The sequence below is a fragment of the Heterodontus francisci genome, chromosome 1, assembly GCF_036365525.1.
Source record: "Heterodontus francisci isolate sHetFra1 chromosome 1, sHetFra1.hap1, whole genome shotgun sequence".
NCBI lineage: Eukaryota > Metazoa > Chordata > Chondrichthyes > Heterodontiformes > Heterodontidae > Heterodontus > Heterodontus francisci.
This window is the reverse complement of record NC_090371.1, coordinates 182,617,397-182,638,267: the sequence shown is the minus strand read 5'-3', so window position 1 is coordinate 182,638,267 and position 20,871 is coordinate 182,617,397. Positions and strand designations below refer to the sequence as shown.

Genomic DNA, 20,871 nt, shown 5'->3' with positions numbered 1-20,871 from the left:
GGCAGAGGAAGGTGGTGGTGGATGGGGCCTCTGGTTGGGCCTCTGTTCAAGAAAGAAGCGGAGAGCCCACAAACCGTCCTGGTGAGGGATGGAGGTGTAGAGAGAGTACTTAAAAAAAATTTTTTTTTAATGTATTCTCAGGATATGGACATCACTAGCAAGGCCAGAATTTATTGTCCATCCCTAGTTGCATTTGAGAAAGTAGTGGTGAGCTACCTTTTTGAAATGCTGCAGTCCAAGTGATGAAGGAGCTCCCACAGTGCTTTTTAGGTGTTGACTCAGTGACGATGAAGGAATGATGTAGTCACTGTTGTAATGTAGGGAAACCTGACAGCCAGTTTGTGCACAGCAAAGTACCGCAAACTGCAATGAGATGAATGTCAAATGAAAGTGTTTTAGTGGTGTTGGATTTGAGATAAATGTTGGTCAGAACAACTCCCTGTTCTTCAAATAGTGCCATGGGATCTGTAACAACAACCTGAAAGAGAAGATGGGACTTTGGTTTAATATCTTTTTGGAAGAGTGGCACCTCCAACAGTTCAGCACTTGAGTGTTAGCCAGGATTATGTGCTTAAGACATGACTGGTGCTTGAACCCATAGCCTTCTGACTGAAGTGACAGTGCTACCATTGAGCCAAGGCGATATCTAAATTTTATGAAAAATAAGATGTGTCCCATTTGACAGTCAGCAGTGGTTGTAGGGACAGATAACAGAAACTCAACACCTATGACAGTGAAGGAGTTAGAAGAAATGATTGTAATCATTTCGAGACAAGTATTTTGTATCTCTCATGTCCAATGTTCAGTGTTATTTTTAAGCAATCATTTAAATCCAAATACCAAGTGTATGTAGTGGGCCAAATTTGGATGTTCATAAATTGACTCAATAGACTGAATTTTCCCGGCCCACTCCACAGAGGCAGGCAGCCAATTATGCTGGTTAAGGCCCCAATTAGGGGTGATTTTATGGCCTCCCCAGCAGTTTGCTGGTGGCAGAGTGGACCCCTCTGCCACGTGTGGAGGCCACCAGCTAAATGGAGGTGGTCTCCCTGTGGCAGGCTAGGGGCCATCAGATCTGGAGGCTCCGTGCTCCAATGAGGGGGCCGCTGGCAGGAAAGGCTGCACCTACGGCCCATATGATTCTGCCAGAGGGTTTTCCTCTCTGTTGTGAGGGGCCTATCAGCTTCAGCCCTGATAATGTTTTATTTCCATCCATACCTACAAGGGCACCTCCATGTTGAGGTGCCCTCAAGGTCTCCTACCTGCCTCAGCAGCGCCCACCTCTTCCATTGGGCTGCTGAGGCTGTAGAGCTGCCAGCCCTCTGATTGGGCCATCAGCATCAGGAGCCCGCCCCCCCCCCCCCATCCTTAATAGGATGGCAAGCACAGAGGTGGCCAATTAAAAGGTCGTCTCCTGGAAGATTGCTGCTGGCAAGTGCAGGCTCAGAGCCTCTATTTGGTACTGGTGTCAGGGTCCTGAAGCCCATGGAAAACTCCAACCCAATATGTAAATTATTGTACAAAATCATTTCTATGTTTAATAGAAGTTAGTGTACGTTGGCAATTTATGACATTTATATAACTCTTTTTTGTATTTATCCCTTCTAGGCCCTGGCAGGGGTATCTGAAGCTTGTCTCCCATTGCTTGAAGGCTGTAGGAATAATCGAAAGAACTGGGAAATGCTAGCCACACAAAAACTGGTGAATGGGGAAAGCAGTGACGTATAGACCATGGCGGTTTACCTGGCAGTCTATCGAGAATTTGGGGGGGAAATTTGGAGCTCACGAGCTAGCTTTTCTGCCATTTGACTATAAAAATGTAGTAAACATTTTTAGTACTTCAGTAAAATAAGAGCTAATGGCTCCTGACGGGTGGGGCTGTTTTCCACGCCCACTTTGACAAGCTGTTATTTTCAGTTTATTTGTTATGACTTTCACAGATCATAAGACAGCCTCTTGCTGAAGGTATCTGCTGTTTGTTAATGGCAGTCAGGGAAGGAAAAGGACAAGTAAGTCTTGCAGCTTAAAGGAGCCAATGGTTTCACATCCCCCTGATTTTTTTTTTGTCGCAGACATTTTATTAATACATGTATGTCAAATGTAAATGCATTGGTCAGTAATTATTCAAAAGTACACCATTATAACTTGACATCTTTTTGCACAATGTTTTATCATTTTCTAACTAAACCTGGCTCATACAAGCACAGTTCTTTAAATAATTTGATTATCAAGTTGTTTTGTACACCTGTATGTATAATTCCTGTGTAGAATTTCCACCATATATCCTGAATTTTCAAACTTTCTTGGATCCATTCTTTCAGAGAATGAAAGAGAAGGCTATAGTCTGGCCAGGGATGTGGGTTAACCCTGGATAAGAGCATCATTCCTTTTTGGCCAATCCACGTACTAGGGAGACTTTTATGGCTTTCACTGAATACTTTTACATTTTATTTATTTAAAAATATCAAGATTAGACGACACAAAAATGAGATTTGTCTTTTGGTCTTGCACAACATGGGATGGTGGCAGTCTGACTTGTAAAGAGGAGTCTGCCATATTTTACAGAATTGTTGGTATTTTTCATATGGAATAGCATGTTTTAAGTTTCGGAATTCATGTATTTCAGTGTATTGATGATCGGAATACAAGGCAGTGGCAGGAGACCGTAAACAATTTATTTCACTCGTATTCGTATATGGTAGTCAGTGACATTGCAGGAGATGTTTTTGCACAATTTCTGAAAATCATAATTAGGTATAAATGGTAATTTTTGACAGAGGTAGCAATGGTTACAGTGTAAGTTTATTAATCCTGTGCTCCTAGTGTTGTGGCCCTATTTCTAACCCATGTGCCCTTCAATTGTGGTTTCCCACTGGGAGCATGAGATGATGACGTTACCCATCTGTTCTATAAACAGAGTGACCCTAGTAACTAAAATAAAAGCAAAATACTGCGGATGCTGGAAATCTGAAACAAAAACATGAAATGCTGGAATCACTCAGCAGAGAAGCAGAGTTAACGTTTCGGGTCAGTGACCCTTCTTCGGAACCCGAAACGTTAACTCTGCTTCTCTTTCCACAGATGCTGCCAGACCTGCTGAGTGATTCCAGCATTTCTTGTTTTTGACCCTAGTAACTAGCTGTTTTGGCACTGCATTGTCAGAATGTGCCATTATGCTTTATATCTTCAGGGGATAGTTTGGAAATTTAGATTATCTACATTGTAGTATCTTCAATTTGTATTAGAATACAGTACACATTGCAAAATTTAGTCCAGTTTGACAATGATAAAAGTCATAAGGGCCTAGTCTTCTTAAGGCATGTAACATCATCATATTGGGACAGTTCCCATGAAATCACCTCAATTCATAATGCATTAAGGCCACCTTTCATGGTTGGTGTTTTTCTTTCTGCGGAGCTGAAAAATATTGTCAAATTTCAAAACCTGAGTTAAGGACAGACAGATACTAATTAAAATGATTCTTCTTATGTGGAGTACTCTTCCATTTACAGGATGAATAGAACAATAGCAAAATGTAGATAATGGCATGGTTGTTCCAACTGGAAACTCTGTGAATGCTGTTTTAGGTGGCAGCTCGTTAATGTTAGCCAAGATGTAAAAAACCTTGTGATTTTTTTCCCCATTCATAATGTAGTTTGTTATCTACATTATATGGAGGATACTGTAATGAAGATATTGCTAGAGCATGGATACTATAGTATTGAGCTAGATATACAACATGGGAACTAATTCACAGCTATGTTTTATAACCCATGGGTTCAAGTGTACAATTCAGACAAGGTCAGGAAGTAGCAGTACTGGGCAGATTCTCTTGATAATGTTACACTGGTGGGTAAACAATATATAGCTATAAATTTAATTAACAATGACAACCTCATTAATTATACTGAGAAATTCAAGGGAAGCAAGTCAACCTGAATGTTGTGACAGGTCGTTCAACTGACTTACTGTTTTCAGTTCCTCGCTACAGTGCAGGTGAAGCTAACTTACATTATTTCATCACATTTCCATTGCTAATTAAACTGCTTCCTTGCTTTCCCGGTCCTTTACAGCCTTTTCAAATAATTTCTATGGGACAACTGATTCTGAAATCCTCGCTGTCAGGCAGAGAACTCTGTTGTTGATGTTATTCTGAAGAGGGAGATTGGCTGGAAGCTTTGGAATGACTCAATCTTCAGTTGAGCCTGACTTTACTTTCAAACATTGTGATCAAATAGTTGTGCAGTTGTAAAACAGTAGCACACAAAATGTAGATAGTTATTTTCATAAAATATTATCACAAGATGTCAAATTGTCAAACAGTTGCATGGTTTCTGTATTACCTGGGCATTACGGCAATATCAGTATCTGACAGAATTTTCTGTAACATCAGCAGCAAATCATTCAGACTTGTATTGCTATGTCAGAAGCTTATCAGTACAATAAGAATGTTGTTTGATTATTTATTTTATTACTCTAGATTGCTTACAAGTATTGTAAATATTAAACTTCAATGTAGAATTATGGTGCACTGGATTAGCACGGTCTTCGCATCCCCGTGGTCTAGAATGGGAGGTTGAAGATTTCATCTGTTTTTTAGTTGTAATATGACATGGGTCTATAGCATGAAATTGTTCCCAATTTAGCATAAAACTGGCATTCTCAATAAGGCCACAGGGATGACTGACATGGAAATGGCAATGTCACACTGTTTCATTAGCTAGTACTCTCCTAGAGTCGGGATTATGGCACATTGTTGGGATCGATTAGAAAGAACTTTATTTTGCAGCTGATTGTGTTCTACTTGACATAGAAGTACTTAATGCCAACATTGGATGCCTGAAATTGGCAAGTGTTCTGTACTCCAGTAATAGCATCTCTTGCCTTCACCAAAAATTTAAAGGCCCACTTTAGATTACCTGCAAAATGCATGGTCTTGGAAACAACATGAAGCTCCATGAACACCTCCATCCTCAACCAAGGTGAAGTCCAAAATGAGTGTAAGAGACAACACTGAAATGTTTGCAACTGTCTTCTGGCAAAAGTCCCGAGTGGACGACTCTACTCACTCTCCTCCTGAGGTTCCCACCTTTAGCCAATTCATTTCACTCCACACGTTATTAAGAAGCAGCTGAGTGCTGACTGGTCATGGTAAAAGTTGCAGGTCCTAGTATCATCCTGGCTGTAGTGCTGAAGGCCTGCATACTACAGCTAGCCACCCCTAGCCAAGCTGTTCTATTACAAGAATAAAAGCAAAATACTGCGGATGCTGGAAATCTGAAATAAAAACAAGAAATGCTGGAACCACTCAGCAGGTCTGGCAGCATCTGTGAAAAGAGAAGCAGAGTTAACGTTTCGGGTCAGTGACCCTTCTTCCGAAGAAGGGCCACTGACCCGAAACATTAACTCTGCTTCTCTTTTCACAGATGCTGCCAGACCTGCTGAGTGGTTCCAGCATTTCTTGTTTTTATTTCTGTTCTATTACAAGAGCAGGATAGAGGCTGGGTAGGCAGAAGTAGCTTACCTCCTAATGGCCCAAATCCTTTCAGTCATCTGCAAAGCTCAAATTAGTAGTGTGATAGAGTACTCACCACTCGCCTGAAAGGGTGCAGCTGCAACAAAACTCAAAACCAATCGACATGATCTAGGTTGCAGCAGTTTGCCTGATTGGTGCCCATGCTACTGAACTCAATAACCACCCCCCCGCCAACAATAGCACATTGTGGCTGAAGTACATATGATCTACAGGATACACTACAGCAACTTACCAAGGTTAATTCAACTGCACCCCCACCAAATCTATTCCCCAAAAAAGATGAGCAGCAATGTCAATGGAGCATCATCACCTCCAAGTTCCCCTCCAAGCTGTATACCATGCTAACTTAAATCGTGGTTCTTTCATTGTTGTTATGGCAGTATCTTAGAATTCTTTACTTAATACCATCATGGGAGCACCACCACCATTTAGACTGCAGTGGTTCAAAGTAAAAGCCCAGTACCATCGTCTCAGAAGGTCTATGGCCGGGCAATAAATTGTTGCAAGTGACACCATATCCCAAGAACAAATTGAAAAAAAATCTAAATTGTACTTGGAACGTTTCTGAGTTATAGTTCTTTTTTATTTGTTAAAAAAGATATCACAAATCAGATAATTTACCATTAGCACTGAGATACCCTGAATATAACCTTCCTGTTCCTTCTTCTCCCTCTTCACTTTTTTTGTTGTCTTTCTCGAACATTCAACACTGAGAGGTTGAACAAACTACTAACTTGTGGGACTGGTGTGTTCACCACAATGTCTTAAAGTTTCTTTGGGTTGTCTAGTGGGTAATGGCATCTCCAGCCGTAGCAGTGAGCCATATAAGTCAGGAAATCTTCCTTTATGTTGTAAAAACAAAAAATGCTGGAAATATGCAGCAGGTCTGGCAGCATCTCATAGAGTCATAGAGTTATACAGCATAGAAACAGGCACTTCGGCCCATTGTGTCCATGCCAGATATCAAGAACCTAATTATTCTAATTCCATTTTCCAGCACTTGGCCCGTAGCCTAGTATGCTATGGCATTTCAAGTGCTGATCTAAATACTTCTTAAACGTTGTTAGGGTTCCTGCCTCTACCACCCCTTGGGCAGTGTGTTCTGGATTCCAACAACCCTCTGGCTGAAAATAATTTTCCTCAATTCCCCTCTAAACCTGCTGCCCCTTATCTTAAATCTATGCCCCCTGGTTATTGGCACCTCCGCAAAGGGAAAAAGTTTCTTCCTATCTACCCCCTCATAATTTTGTATCCCTCAATCAGGTCCCTCCTCAGCTCAAAGGAAAATAACCCTAGCCTATCCAGTCTCTCTCCATAGCTGAAATGCTCCAGCCCAGGCAACATCCTGGTGAGTCTACTCTGCACCCTCTTCAGTGCAATCACTTCCTTCCTATAGTGTGGTGACCAGAACTGTACATAGTACTCCAGCTGTGGCCTAACTAGCATTTTATACAGCTCCATCATAACCTCCCTGCTCTTATATTCTATGCCTCAGCTAATAAAGGCAAGCATCCCATATGCCTTCCTAATCACCTTATTTTTTTTTAAGAGATACAGCACTGAAACAGGCCCTTCAGCCCACCAAGTCTGTGCCAACCATCAACCACCCATTTTATACCAATCCTACATTAATCCCATATTCCCTCAATTCTCCTACCAACACTCGGGGCAATTTACAATAGCCAATTTACCTATCAACCTACAAGTCTTTGGCTGTGGGAGGAAACCAGAGCACCCAGCAGAAACCCACACAGTCACAGGGAGAACTTGCAAACTCCACACAGGCAGTACCCAGAATCGAACCTGGGTCGCTGGAGCAGAGAGGCTGAGGTGCGAACCACTGTGCCACTTATCTACCTGTGCTGCTGCCTTCAGTTATCTATGGACAAGTACATCAAGATCCCTCTGACCTTCTGTACTTCCTAGGGTCCTGCCACCCATTGTATATTCCCTTGCCTTGTTAGTCCTCCCAAAATGCATCACCGCACACTTCTCAGGGTTAAATTCCATTTTCCACTATTCCGCCCATTTTACCAGCTCATCTATATAATCCTGTAATCTAAGGCTTTCTTCCTCACTATTTACGAAACCACCAATCTTCATGTCATCTGCGAACTTACTGATCATACCTCCTGTATTCACGTCTAAGTCATTAATGTACACTACAAACAGCAAGGGTCCCAGCATCGATCCCTGCGGTACACCACTGGTCACAGGCTTCCAATCGCAAAAACAACCCTCAACCATCACCCTCTGCCTCCTGCCACTAAGCCAATTTTGGATCCAATTTGCCCTGGATCCCAAGGGCTCTTATCTTCTTAACCAATCTCCCATGCGGGACCTTATCAAAAGCTTTACTGAAGTCCATGTAGACTACATCAACTGCTTTACCCTCATCTACACATCTAGTCACCTCCTCAAAAAATTCAATCAAGTTAGTTAGACATGATCTCCCCCTGACAAAGCCATGCTGACTATCCTTGATTAATCCCTGCCTCTCCAAGTGGAGATTAATCCTGTTCCTCAGAATTTTTTCCAATAGTTTCCCAACCACTGATATTAGACTCACTGGCCTGTAATTACCTGGTTTATCCCTACTACCCTTCTTGAATGATGGTACCACAGTCACTGTCTCCCAGTCCTCTGGCACCTCTCCTGTGGCCAGAGAGGATTTGAAAATTTGTGTCAGAGCCCCTGCTATCTCCTCCCTTGCCTCACATAGCAGCCTGGGATACATCTCATCTGGGCCTAGGAATTTATCCACTTTTAAGCCAGTAAAACCACTAATACCTCCTCCCTTTCAATGCTAACTTGTTCAAGTATATAACAATCCCCCTCCCTGATCTCTACACCTATATTGTCCTTGTCCATAGTGAACACAGATGAAAAGTAATCATTTAAAACCTCAGCTACATCCTCCGGCTCCACACACAGATTGCCACTTTGGTCCCTCATGGGCCCTACTCTTTCCTGAGTTATCCTCTTGCCCTTAATATACTTATAAAACGCCTTGGGGTTTTCCTTTATCTTGTCTGCCAGTGTTTTTCATGCCCCCTCTTTGCTCTCCAAATTACTTTTTTTAGGTACCCCCTACACTTTCTATACTCCTATAGGGCCTCCACTGTTTTCAGCCCTCTGAATCTGCCATAAGCCTCCTTTATTTTCCTTATCCAATCCTCTATATCCTTTGACATCCAGGGTTCCCTGGACTTGTAGGTCCTACTCTTCACCTTTACAGGTACATGTTGGCCCTGAACTCTCAATATTTCCTTTTTGAATGACTCCCACTGGTCTGATGTAGACTTTCCCACAAGTAGCTGCTCCCAGTCCACTTTGGTCAGATCCTGTTTTATCATATTGAAATCGCTCTTCCCCCAATTCAGTACCTTTATTTTCGGTCCATCTTTGTCCTTTTCCATAACTACCTTAAATCTTACAGAGTTATGGTCACTATCCCCGAAATGCTCCCCCACTGACACTTCTACCACTTGTCCGACTTCATTCCCTAGGATTAGGTCCAGTACTGCCCCTCCTCTTGTAGGACTTTCTACGTGCTGGCTCAAAAAGCTCTCCTATATGCACTTTAAGAATTCCGCCCTCTTTAAGCCTTTTGTACTCAGACGATCCCAGTTGATATCGGGGAAGTTGAAATCCTTTACTATTATTACCCTATTATTTTTACACCTCTCTGAGATTTGCATATATATCTGCTCCTCTATCTCTCCCTGACTGTTTGGAGGCCTGTAGTAAACTCCCAGCAAAGTGATTGCCCCCATTCTGTTTTTAAGTCCTAACCAAACAGCCTCATTTGCGGCACCTTCTAAGATATCATCCCTCCTTACTGCAGTAATTGACTCCTTGATCAACAGTGCAATGCCACCTCCTCTTTTGCACCCCCCCCCCCCCCACCCCACCCCTGTCACGCCTGAAGATTCTATACCATAGAATATTGAGCTGCCAGTCCTGCCCTTCCCCCAACTATGTCCCTGTGATAGCAATAATATCATATTCCCATGTGTTAATCAGGTCAGTTTTGATGAAAGGCCACTGACCTGAAACGTGAACTCTGCTTCTCTCTCCACAGATGCTGCCAGACCTGCAATTTCCAGCATTTTTTGTTGTCATTTCAAATTTCCAGCATTTGCAGTATTTTGCTTTTATTGCTTTGTGTGGTGTTGGTTCAGGTAGCAGTTGTGTTTTACTGTTGATGTTCATGCCCTTGAACAAGGGAGAAGTAAAAATAAGCCATTGTTCCAATTCCTGATGGCCCATATTAGAAAATGAAAACATATGGGTGTCAGATGATGACAGTGTACAATTTAATTTTAAAGCCTTCTGTAGTCAAAATATCTGTGACCTTTATTATCCAGGATCAGATACAATGAACAGACATTAGGGTGATAATAAAAGCAAAATACTGCGGATGCTGGAAATCTGAAATAAAAACAGAAAAGTGCTGGAAAAACTCAGCAGGTCTGGCAGCATCTGTGGAGAGAGAAGCAGAGTTAACGTTTCAGGTCAGTGACCCTTCTTCAGAACTGGCAGATATAAGAAATGTAAAAGATTTTAAGCAAGTAAAGCAGGGGTGGGGCAAGAGATAACAAAAGAGAAAGTATTGAGGTCACAGAATAACTGACCAGAAGGTCATGGAGCAAAGGCAAACAATATGTTAATGGTGTGCTGAAAGACAAAGCATTAGTACAGATAGGGTGTTAATGGACAGAAAACTGAACAAGCCACAAACATGAAAAAAAAAGTGGGTAGGCAGGGTAGAAACAACCTGAACAAACTAAAATGAAATAAACACAAAACATAAAAGAAAAAATAACTAAAGATAAAGGTAAAATGGGGGGCCTGTCATGCTCTGAAATTATTGAACTCAATGTTCAGTCCTGTAGTGTGCCTAATCGGTAAATGAGAAGCTGTTCCTCGAGCTTGCGTTGATGTTCACTGGAACACTGCAGCAATCCCAGGACAGAGATGTGAGCATGAGAGCAGTGGGGTGTATTGAAATAGCCAGCAACCGGAAGTTCGGGGTCATGCTTTCGGACTGAGCGGAGGTGTTCCGCAAAGCGGTCACTAGGCCTGCGTTTGGTCTCCCCAATGTAGAGGAAGACCACATTGTGAGCAGCGAATACGATATACTTCATTGAAAGAAGTACAAGTAAATCGCTGCTTCACCTGAAAGGAGTGTTTGGGGCCTTGGAGAGTGAGGAGAGAGGAGGTAAATGGGCAGATATTACATCTCCTGCGCTTGCAGGGTAAGGTGCCGTGGGAAGGGGACAAGGTGGTGGGGGTAATGGAGGAGTGGACCAGGGTGTTGCAGAGGGAACAATCCCTTCAGAATGCTGACGGGAAGGGAGGGGAAGGTGCCTTTGGCAGTGGCATCACGCTGGAGGTGGCAGAAATGGCGGAGGATGATCCTTTGGATAGGGAGGCTGATGGGGTGGAAAGTGAGGACAAGGGGAACCCTGTCGTGGTTCTGGGAGAGAGGGGACGAGGTGAGGATAGAAGTGTGGGAAATGGGCTGGACACGGTTGAGGGCCCTGTCAACCATAGTGGGGGGGAATCCTCGGTTGAGGAAAAAGGAAGACATATCAGAAGTGCTGTCATGGAAGTTAGCATCATCAGAGCAGATGCATCGGAGACGGAGAAACTGGGAGAATGGAATGGAGTGCTTACAGGAGGCAGGGTGTGAAGAAGTGTAGTCGAGGTAGCTGTGGGAGTCGGTGGGCTTATAATGAACATTAGTAGACAGCCTATCCCCACAGATGGAGACAGAGAAGTCGAGGAAGGGAAGGGAAGTGTCGGAGATGGACCATGTAAAGGTGAGAGAAGGGTGGAAATTAGAAGCAAAGTTGATAAAGTTTTCCAGTTCAGGGCGGGAGCAGGAAACGGCATCGATACAGTCATCAATGTACCGGAAAAGAGTTGAGGGAGGGGGCCTGAGTAGGACTTGAACAAGCAATGTTCGACATATCCCACATATTCGACATTAGGGTGAGGTAGCAGAGGACTGCCAGCATCTGTGGAACTCCACCCCAGTAAACAGAGAGAAAGAAATGATAAAATTATAAATTGCACTGGTGACAAGTATTCTTTAAATAAGGATACCATACAGACTTGTAAATATTTTGATTATTGTTGGAGTGACAGACAGCATACCCTAATCGTTATTTTTATTTAAGTTTGCCATCGGTGAATGTAGTGAAGGATAAAGGTCATAAAAATGCACAGGCCTTTCGATGAACTCTTGCTGTGGTTACATGGGAATGCAGGAGAAGGCCCAGAAAATAGGCTGGGACTTGATCTCAAAGTTTACAGGGAGTTTGCATGGAATCTTGGCTGAGGTGGAACCTTCCTTGCTCCCTTAAGTCAGAAGGGGTAGTGCTGAAAGGGAAGATATCCTTTGCAGGGAATTGCTGCTTCCCAGCTGCAATAGGACCCAGCATAAACTATGGAGACTGGCATGCTCAGATGAGGTATACCATCCCCGTGAAGTTGGCAAAAGTGGACCCCATCTGGCCGACTCAGAAGCAGCCCAGAGCCCTGAAGAAAGGGTATTTAAAAACAAAATGATTTTGTTTATCTCTTTTGTAAGGGGACCAAAAAGTCAGGCCCAGATAACAGCAGGTGCCAGAGTTTCTGGCCTCGATGAGTTGGTGGGTACAGATAGGTGCATGGGAAAGGAGCAGGCCCATAGTAGTCAAGTTGGAGCCAACCAAGATTTGTGCTAAACACTGAGTGATGTGAAATGTGTGCCTAATCTCTGTGTAGACAGATTACTCAAGCATCAAGACTTAATATCAGTATATCAATCATAATTTTAGGTACATTCCTTTCAGGCCAGACAGAAGTGATTTTTTTTTCAAGAACTTGCTTGAATGTATTTGCACATTTTTGATTAAATGCTGTGATGTTTGTCACTTAGCAACCACTGTAGAAATTAATCTCAATAAAGAGATGTTATATGTATTTTATCCTTCACGGTTTGGGCAGCCTTTTTCCCAATGTATAACAATACTATTGGAAGGGTTAAGTGCATAATAAAGATTGCAGAAGCATTTAATACTGATCTCATTCCATTTTTCTGACTTCATCCTTGTTTTGTTTATAGTGGGTTTTTAAGAGAAAATCTCTACTCAAGATCAATTTAATAAAAATTCATAGATATTTGGAATGTTCATATTAATGCAATCAATGGGACTTAGATGGTCAGTTTGGGTTCTGCCAGGGCCACTCGGCTCCTGACCTCATTACAGCCTTAGTCCAAACATTGACAAAATAGTTGAACTTAAGAGGGGAGATGAGAGTAACTGTCCTTGACATCAAGGCAGCATTTGACCCGAGTGTGGCATTAAGTAGCCCTGGAAAAATTGAAGTCAATGGGAATTGGGGGAAAATCCTTCACTGGTTGGAGTCATAACTAGCACAAAAGAAGATGGTTGTGGTTGTTGGAGGCCAATCATCTCGGTCCCAGGACATCGCTGCAGGAGTTCCTCAGGGTGGCGTCCTAGGTCCAACCATTTTCAGCTGCTTTGTCAATGACCTTCCCTTCATCATAAGGTCTGAAGTCAGGATGTTCACTGATGATTGCACAATGTTCAGTACCATTTACAAATCCTCAGATACTGAAGCAGTCTGTGTCCATATGCAGTGAGACCTGAACAACATTCAGGCTTGGACTGATAAGTGACAGCTAACATTTGCGCAACACAAGTGCCAGGCAATGACCATCTCCAATAAGAGAGAATCTAACCATCTCCCCTTAGTATTCCATGACATTACCATCACTGAATCCACTATCAAGATCCTGGGGGTGTTACCAATGACCAGAAACTAAACTGGACCAGCCATATAAATACTGTGGTTGAAAGAGCAGGTCAGACTGGGAATTCTGTGTCGAGTAACTCACCTCCTGATTCCCCAAAGCCTGCCATCTACAAGGCACAAGTCAGGAGTGTGATGGAATACTCTCCACTTCCCTGGATGAGTACAGCTCCAACACTCAAGAAGCTCGACACCATCCAGGACAAAGCAGACTGCTTGATCAAAAAGGTGCACGGGGCATGTGCAAGATGTGCGCCATGGAGTCACCGTGATATTTTGTGCGGCGGCTCATTAACATGTAGGCAACGGACTGCCCGCCCCCGATGACAGAGGGGGCGGGCATTCCGTCCCCAGCTGCGGCGTCTGGTGCCACTGCACAGGCGCCGGTGTCATTTTTAAAGGGCTTCAGGCCCTTCTGTTACATTTTAATATTTAAAGTTACAGGTTCGCCAAAAAATTAAAATAAAATTTTATTCACACCTCCAATCACCTCTCCCAAAGCCCCCCAATGAATAATCAGTTTATTATTTGTCCTCCTCCGCAGCCCACAATGAAAGTAAATTTTCGATCATGACCTTTCCCCCGAACGTTCTTTACTTTAACCTTCAACCCCTTCCCACCATCCCCTCAACCAATTGCGCTTGTTCTTGCCGTTCGCCGCCCTGAAAACCTCACTCCTCCCCTCTCCCCACCATTGTTCTGCCTTGGTTCCCCAAAAGGAAATCTGAAGACACGGGATTTCTGGCAACCACCCAGAATATCGGTGTGGGACAGCCGTCATGATGAGGTAAGTAATTATTCATTTATTATCATTGATTTAAATATGCAAATTAGATTTTTTTTGGCCAAGCTGCTGTGTGGGGGGGTGGGGAGGGGGGGGTGGTTGGGGGCAGGCTGCCCCAAGGCCTTGCCTCTGCCAGTAAAATGGGGCGGGGCCTTCCCAGCGTCAAGACCTGTGGCGGGCCTCTCCCAGAAGTAATTTCCGGGCCCACCCGCTGCGACCCCCAACGTCGGGGCGGGTGGTGGGGGCGGTAAAATTCAGCCCAGTGTCAGTAACTGAACTTGTGGCTGCGACTGTGCAATTCAGTGACAGTGTGTCTTCATCTTCACTGCTTTCTTGCAGTTCCTGCCCTGCCTGGAGAGGTAGCAATTCTTGGGTATCCAAAAGGGAAAAAGGGTCAATATAGGGTTGTGGTGAGGGGAAGAGGAGAAATTAAGAAGTACACGATTAGATCATCAGCAGCTTCTCATAATCGTCTTTGGGATGAGGGAGAAGCTGGATGAGGGAAGGAGGATTAGGTATGCTGATACCAACATCTTCAATGGCACCAGCCCCACTGGTGGCAGTGACCTCAGCAATGTCTCTTCCGATAATAGCCAGCACCGTCTCCTCCATGGGGGTTAGACCTTGTAGGCACATCTCTCCCCCTCAGGTTAGCTCCTGCTGCCTCCTAAATGCGCCACATTCCCCTGCAAGAGAGAGGGAAGATTGTCAGTGGGTGTTGTCTATTTCGGTAATGTGGCTATAATGGTTGAATAGTGTGAAAATTGTGAGATTTGGGTTTCAGGCTTGCACCAGTGCTAAATGTGTGAGCGTGAGGTGAAGCATGTTGCTGTTAGGTATAAGTCCCGATTAATAGATTGTTAGTAGGTGAGTGGTGGGAATGTGGTTCCTTCTGCCAAAATGCATTATCTGACACTTGTCAGTATTCAATTGCATCTGCCACCTCTCTGCCCATTCTTGAAAGCCTATCTATGTCCTGCTGCAGGCAGTGCATATCATCTTCACTGTTTGCCACACCTCCAAGTTTGGTGTCATCAGCAAATTTTGAGATTCTACTCTATATTCCAAGATCCAAGTCATTTATATCTAGCAAAAACCACCATGGTCCCGGCACTGACGCTTGGGGAACACCACCATCTACCATCCTCCAGTCTGAAAAACAACCACTTACTATGACTTGTTGTTTTCTGTCCTTAAGTCAATTTTTTATCCAATTGGACACTGACTCTCCTACTCCATGAGCCTCAATTTTGTTAACCAGCCGTTTATTTGGTACCTTATCAAAGGCTTCCTTAAAAGCCATTGAAACAACATCCACCACATTCCTTCCATCAAACTTCTCTGTTACTTCATCAAAAAATTCAATTAGGTCAGGTCTCAGAAGTCAACAAGCAGCAATCCTTGCAGTTATGCTGGCATCGTGCCCAACAATGCCCTCCAACACTGAACCCCTGAGGTTAATGGAGTCAATAGACAGACATTTCATTTGCATTGGCAGACGAACACAAATGTCAGTTTGGACAAATCTTTTGTTTCTGGCCACCCGATGCAGCAGAAATTTAGCTAGACACCTGCCTGTGATCATACCGTCATAGAGAGATACAGCACTGAAACAGGCCCTTTGGCCCACCGAATCTGTGCCGACCATCAACCACCATTTATACTAATCCTACATTAATCCCATATTTCCTACCACATCCCCACCATTCTCCTACTATCTACACTAGGTGCAATTTACAATGGCCAATTTACCTATCAACCTGCAAGTCTTTGGCTGTGGGAGGAAACCGGAGCACCCAGTGGAAACCCACGCGGTCACAGGGAGAACTTGCAAACTCCGCACAGGCAGGACCCAGAACCGAACCCGGGTCGCTGGATTTGTGAGGTTGCAGTGCTAACCACTGTGCCACCGTGCCGCCCCGGTTTATTAAAACAAAATACTCAACAGCAGTGTCAGCTGTGGCTCAGTTGATAGCACTGTCACCTTTGATTCAGAAGGTTGAGGATTGAAGTCCCACTCCAGAGATATTCAGCACCAAGTCCTGGCTGACATTTCAGTGAAGTACTGAGGGAGGTGCCCCATTTTCCCCCTCAGGTGAACGCTGAAGATCCCATGGCACTGTATTGAAGAGCAGGAAAGTCTTCTCCAGTGTCCTGGCCGATATTTATACCTCAATCAATATCACTGAAACAGATTATCTGGTAATTCATCTCATTGTTGTTTATAGGAACTTCCAGTGTGCAAAATGGCTGCTGTGCTTCCTACATTGCAGCAGTGTCCACAGTTCAAAAGTACTTAACTGACGGGATGTGAAAAGTGCTATATAAATGCAAGTTCTATCTAGTGGTTTCTATTTAGCACCTGTGCAGCCCCATAACTCTATAATATTGCAGAAGATAGCAAGCTTGATCTACTGTAACAAGTAATCTTCGCACCAATCACCTGCCCCAATGTGTATATCGGAGGAAGATTTGCCAAGACCCCTCCAGCTCCTGGCTCTGGCAATACTGCAATTAGCCCCAGAGCTAGGAGGCTAATCCAGGAGAAATATTTTTTCATTTTGTTTTCCACAGGGAATTCCAGACCTCTAGCCAGGGTTCGATGCCACTGGTGGAGCTCACATGCATTTCATCTTTCTCAACATACCAATCAACACTATTATGCCACATCCCCAGTAAGCCTCAGGGGCAGGAACTCCAGCTTAGGATATCCTATCCCTGGCCTGTCATTTGTCTTGTCAGGGCTGACAGAAGTTCAGCCCGTCAGAAGACATTCAGAATACTCCCAGAAATGGGGAGAACCCCATTTCTGAGGATCCCAAAGAGGTAGTGGAAGGAGATGGTGGAACCCCAAGGAATTTCAGGGCCAGAAGATACAATTTTGTTGTATATTATTTAATTCCTTATGTGCTAAATAATTCTGTATTAGAAATTTTATTTTTAACCCTATATTTCCAGGTTTTTAAACTAAACTGATGGCTGAAAGAAAGTATAAACATTTTGAGTAAATTTATTGGTTTCTCTTCCATTAATTAGTTTTTTTTTGCTGTTTGCTACTTCTTCATTGGTACAAAGCAAAATACTGCAAATGCTGGATGCTATCAACCTGAAATGTTATTTCTGTTTCTCTCTTCACAGATGCTGCCTAATTGGCTTAGTATTTCCAGCATTTTCTGTTTTTATTGGTAGATTTCCAACCTTTTATATATTTGAGACAATCAATTAACAGTGATTTGTTGCAATTTATGCTTTTATGAAAATGAAATTTAAGCTAACCAAGTATGGTAAACACTTTGCATGTGTGCTGGATACTCCAATCCCATATATACACATCCACACACACACACACACATACACACTGTTGGGGGGTGGTGGCGGTTGAATGAAGAGCAAGGACCCAGCTGTCAGTGTACTCTGTATTAGACATGCCAAATGATATTAGAATGAAAGATTAATGATGGTGTCATCATTACTGCAAACCTATACAAGAAATAAGTGCAGTTCATTAGGGGCATAATGTCATAACTCACTGACAAATGAAATCCTTTGCCAAGTGCTCTGAACTTACTGATCTTGTGTCATGGGAAAACTAAGAGAACTGAAAACCACTGAATGAATTGCAAAAAAGACCCAACAGATAATGCCAAACTTCTTAAAGTCAGTCCAAGGGTCACTAAAAATGCTTCCTGGATTAGATTGTAATTCTGAATTGAAGAGAAACATTCCAAGGGTGTATCGAGTATATTGAGAACAAGCATATATAAAGCTTGCACAGTCAAATGCAGCACCCAGACCTGCTGCTATTTGGTGTTTTTGAAGGTAATCAGTCAAGTTATTCTTTTACTATAGTGACAACAGCATGAAATTGCTCCACTATCTAGTGGTGTTCTACAGGCCTCCAAACAGTCAGGGAGAGATAGAGGAGCAGATATGTAGGAAAATCTCAGACAGGTGTAAAAATAATAGGGTAATAATAGTAGGGGATTTCAACTTCCCTAATATCAACTGGGATAGTCTTAGTGCAAAAGGCTTAAAGGGGGCAGAATTCTTAAAATGCATAGAGGAGAGCTTTTTGAGCCAGCACGTAGATAGTCCTACAAGAGAAGGGGCAGTACTGGACCGAGGGAATGGCGCTGGGCAAGTGGTAGAAGTGTCAGTGGGGGAGCATTTCGGGGATAGTGACCATAACTCTGTAAGATTTAAGGTAGTTATGGAAAAGGACAAAGATGGACCGGAAATAAAGGTACTGAATTGGGGGAAGGCCGATTTCAGTATGATAAAACAGGATCTGGCCAAAGTGGACTAGGAGCAGCTACTTGTAGGAAAGTCTACATCAGACCAGTGGGAGTCATTCAAAGAGGAAATAGTGAGAGTTCAAAGCCAACATGTACCCAGTGAAGGGTAGGACCAACAAGTCCAGGGAACCCTGGATGCTGAGGGATATAGAGGATTGGATAAGGAAAAAAAAGGAGGCTTATGGCAGATTCAGAGTGCTGAAAACAGCGGAGGCCCTAGAGTATAGAAAGTGTAGGGGATACTTAAAAAAGTAATTAGGAGAGTGAAGAGGGGACATGAAAAAACACTGGCGGGCAAGATAAAGGAAAATCCTAAGGCATTTTATAAAAGTATTAAGGGCAAGATGATGAGCAGGGAAAGAGTAGGGCCCATTAGGGATCAAATTGGCAATCTGTGTGTGGAGCCAGAGGATATAGGTTAGGTTTTAAATGATGACTTTTCATCTGTGTTCACTATGGAGAAGGACGATGTCGGTGTAGAGATCAGGGAGAGGGATTGTGATCTCCTTGAACATATTAGTATTGAAAGGGAGGAAGTATTAGCTGTTTCAGTGGGCTTAAAAGTGGATAAATCCCCAGACCCAGATGAGATGTAACCCAGGCAGTTTTGTGAGGCAAAGGAGGAGATAGCAGAGGCTCTGACACAAATTTTCAAATCCTCTCTGGCCACAGGAGAGGTACCAGAGGACTGGAGGACAGCAAATATGGTACCATCATTCAAGAAGGGTAGCAAGGATAAACCAGGTAATTACAGGCCGGTGAGTCTAACATCAGTGGTTGGGAAAATATTGGAAAGCATTTTGAGGGACAGGATTAATCTCCACTTGGAGAGGCAGGGATTAATCAGTGATAGTCAGCATGGCTTTGTCAGGGGGAGATCATGTCTAACTAACTTGATTGAATTTTTCGAGAAGGTGACTAGATGTGTAGATGAGGGTAAAGCAGTTGATGTAGTCTACATGGACTTCAGTAAGGCTTTTGATAATGTTCCGCATGAGAGATTGGTTAAGAATGTAAGAGCCCATGGGATCCAGGGCAATTTGGAAAATTGCATCCAAAATTGGCTTAGTGGCAGGAGGCAAAGGGTGATGGTCGAGGGTTGTTTCTGCGAGTGGAAGCCTGTGACCAGTGATGTACCGCAGGGATCGGTGCAGGGTCCCTTGCTGTCTGTAGTGTATATTAATGATTTAGACGTGAATACAGGAGGCATGATCAGTAAGTTCACGAATGACATGAAAATTGGTGGTGTCGTAAATAGGAGGAAAGCCTTAGATTACAGGACGATATAGATGGGCTGGTAAGATGGGCGGAATAGTGGAAAATGGAATTTAATCCTGAGAAGTGTGAGGTGATGCATTTTGGGAGGACTAACAAGGCAAGGGTATGTACAATGGATGGTAGGACCCTAGGGAGTACAGAAGGTCAGAGGGACCTTGGTGTACTTGTCCATAGATCACTGAAGGCAGCAGCTCAGGTAGATAAGATGGTTAGAAAGGCATAGAATATAAGAGCAGGGAGGTTATGATGGAACTGTATAAAACGCTAGTTAGGCCACAGCTGGAGTACTGTGTACAGTTCTGGTCACCACACTATAGGAAGAATGTGATTGCACTGAAGAGAGTGCAGAGGAGATTCACCAGGATGTTGCCTGAGCTGGAGCGTTTCAGCTATGAAGAGAGACTGAAAAGGCTAGGGTTGTTTCCCTTAGAGCAGGGAAGGCTGAGGGAGGACATGATTGAGGTATACAAAATTATGAAGGGCATTGATAGATTAGATAGGAAGAAACTTTTTCCCTTAGTGGAGGGGTCAATATCTAGGGGGCATGGATTTAAGATAAGGGGCAGGAGGTTTAGAGGGGATTTGAGGAAAAGGTTTTTCACCCAGAGGGTGGTTGGAATCTGGAATGCACTGCCTGAAGAGGTGGTAGAGGCAGGAACCATCAAAACATTTAAGAAGTATTTAGATGAGCACTTGAAACACCATAGCATACAAAGCTGCAGGCCAAGTGGTGAAAAATGGGATTAGAACAGGTAGGTGCTTGATGGCCGGCACAGACACAATGGGCCGAAGGGCCTGTTTCTATGCTGTATGACTATATCCTAGGCTCCAATTTAATCAGTTATAAATATAATTTTAATAAAATATTCATACCAAAACATCTCAAAGTATTTCGTACAACGAATTAGTCTGGCATGACTCCACATAGTCTCTGATTTATATAAGCATTCACAAAACATTCAAGCACAACACAATGCTATTTAGAATACTGACCAACACAATAGGGTGACCAGTGCCGAGCGCCTTCCTGTGCCAAAAGAGTCATGGACAGTCTGTTTCTGGGCCTGTGTCAATGTTACTCAGAGTGGCACAAGAGAAGGTCCTCCAAATCTTCCTACATGTCCATGGGAAAATGCCTAGCCGCCTGT

General features: G+C 43.4%; 1 protein-coding gene across 3 annotated transcripts in view; it reads left to right on the top strand.

Annotated features, from left to right (window-relative positions):
- Positions 1-5,278, top strand: part of pde5ab (phosphodiesterase 5A, cGMP-specific, b) — a 172,437-nt gene extending 167,159 nt beyond the window's left edge. For all 3 annotated transcript variants that reach the window (XM_068039289.1, XM_068039281.1, XM_068039272.1), the window contains exon 21: positions 1,609-5,278. In XM_068039289.1, the coding sequence (XP_067895390.1) occupies positions 1,609-1,728 (120 nt within the window). In that variant the 3' untranslated portion in view covers positions 1,729-5,278. The remainder of the gene's footprint in view (positions 1-1,608) is intronic.
- The last annotated feature ends 15,593 nt before the right edge of the window (positions 5,279-20,871 follow it).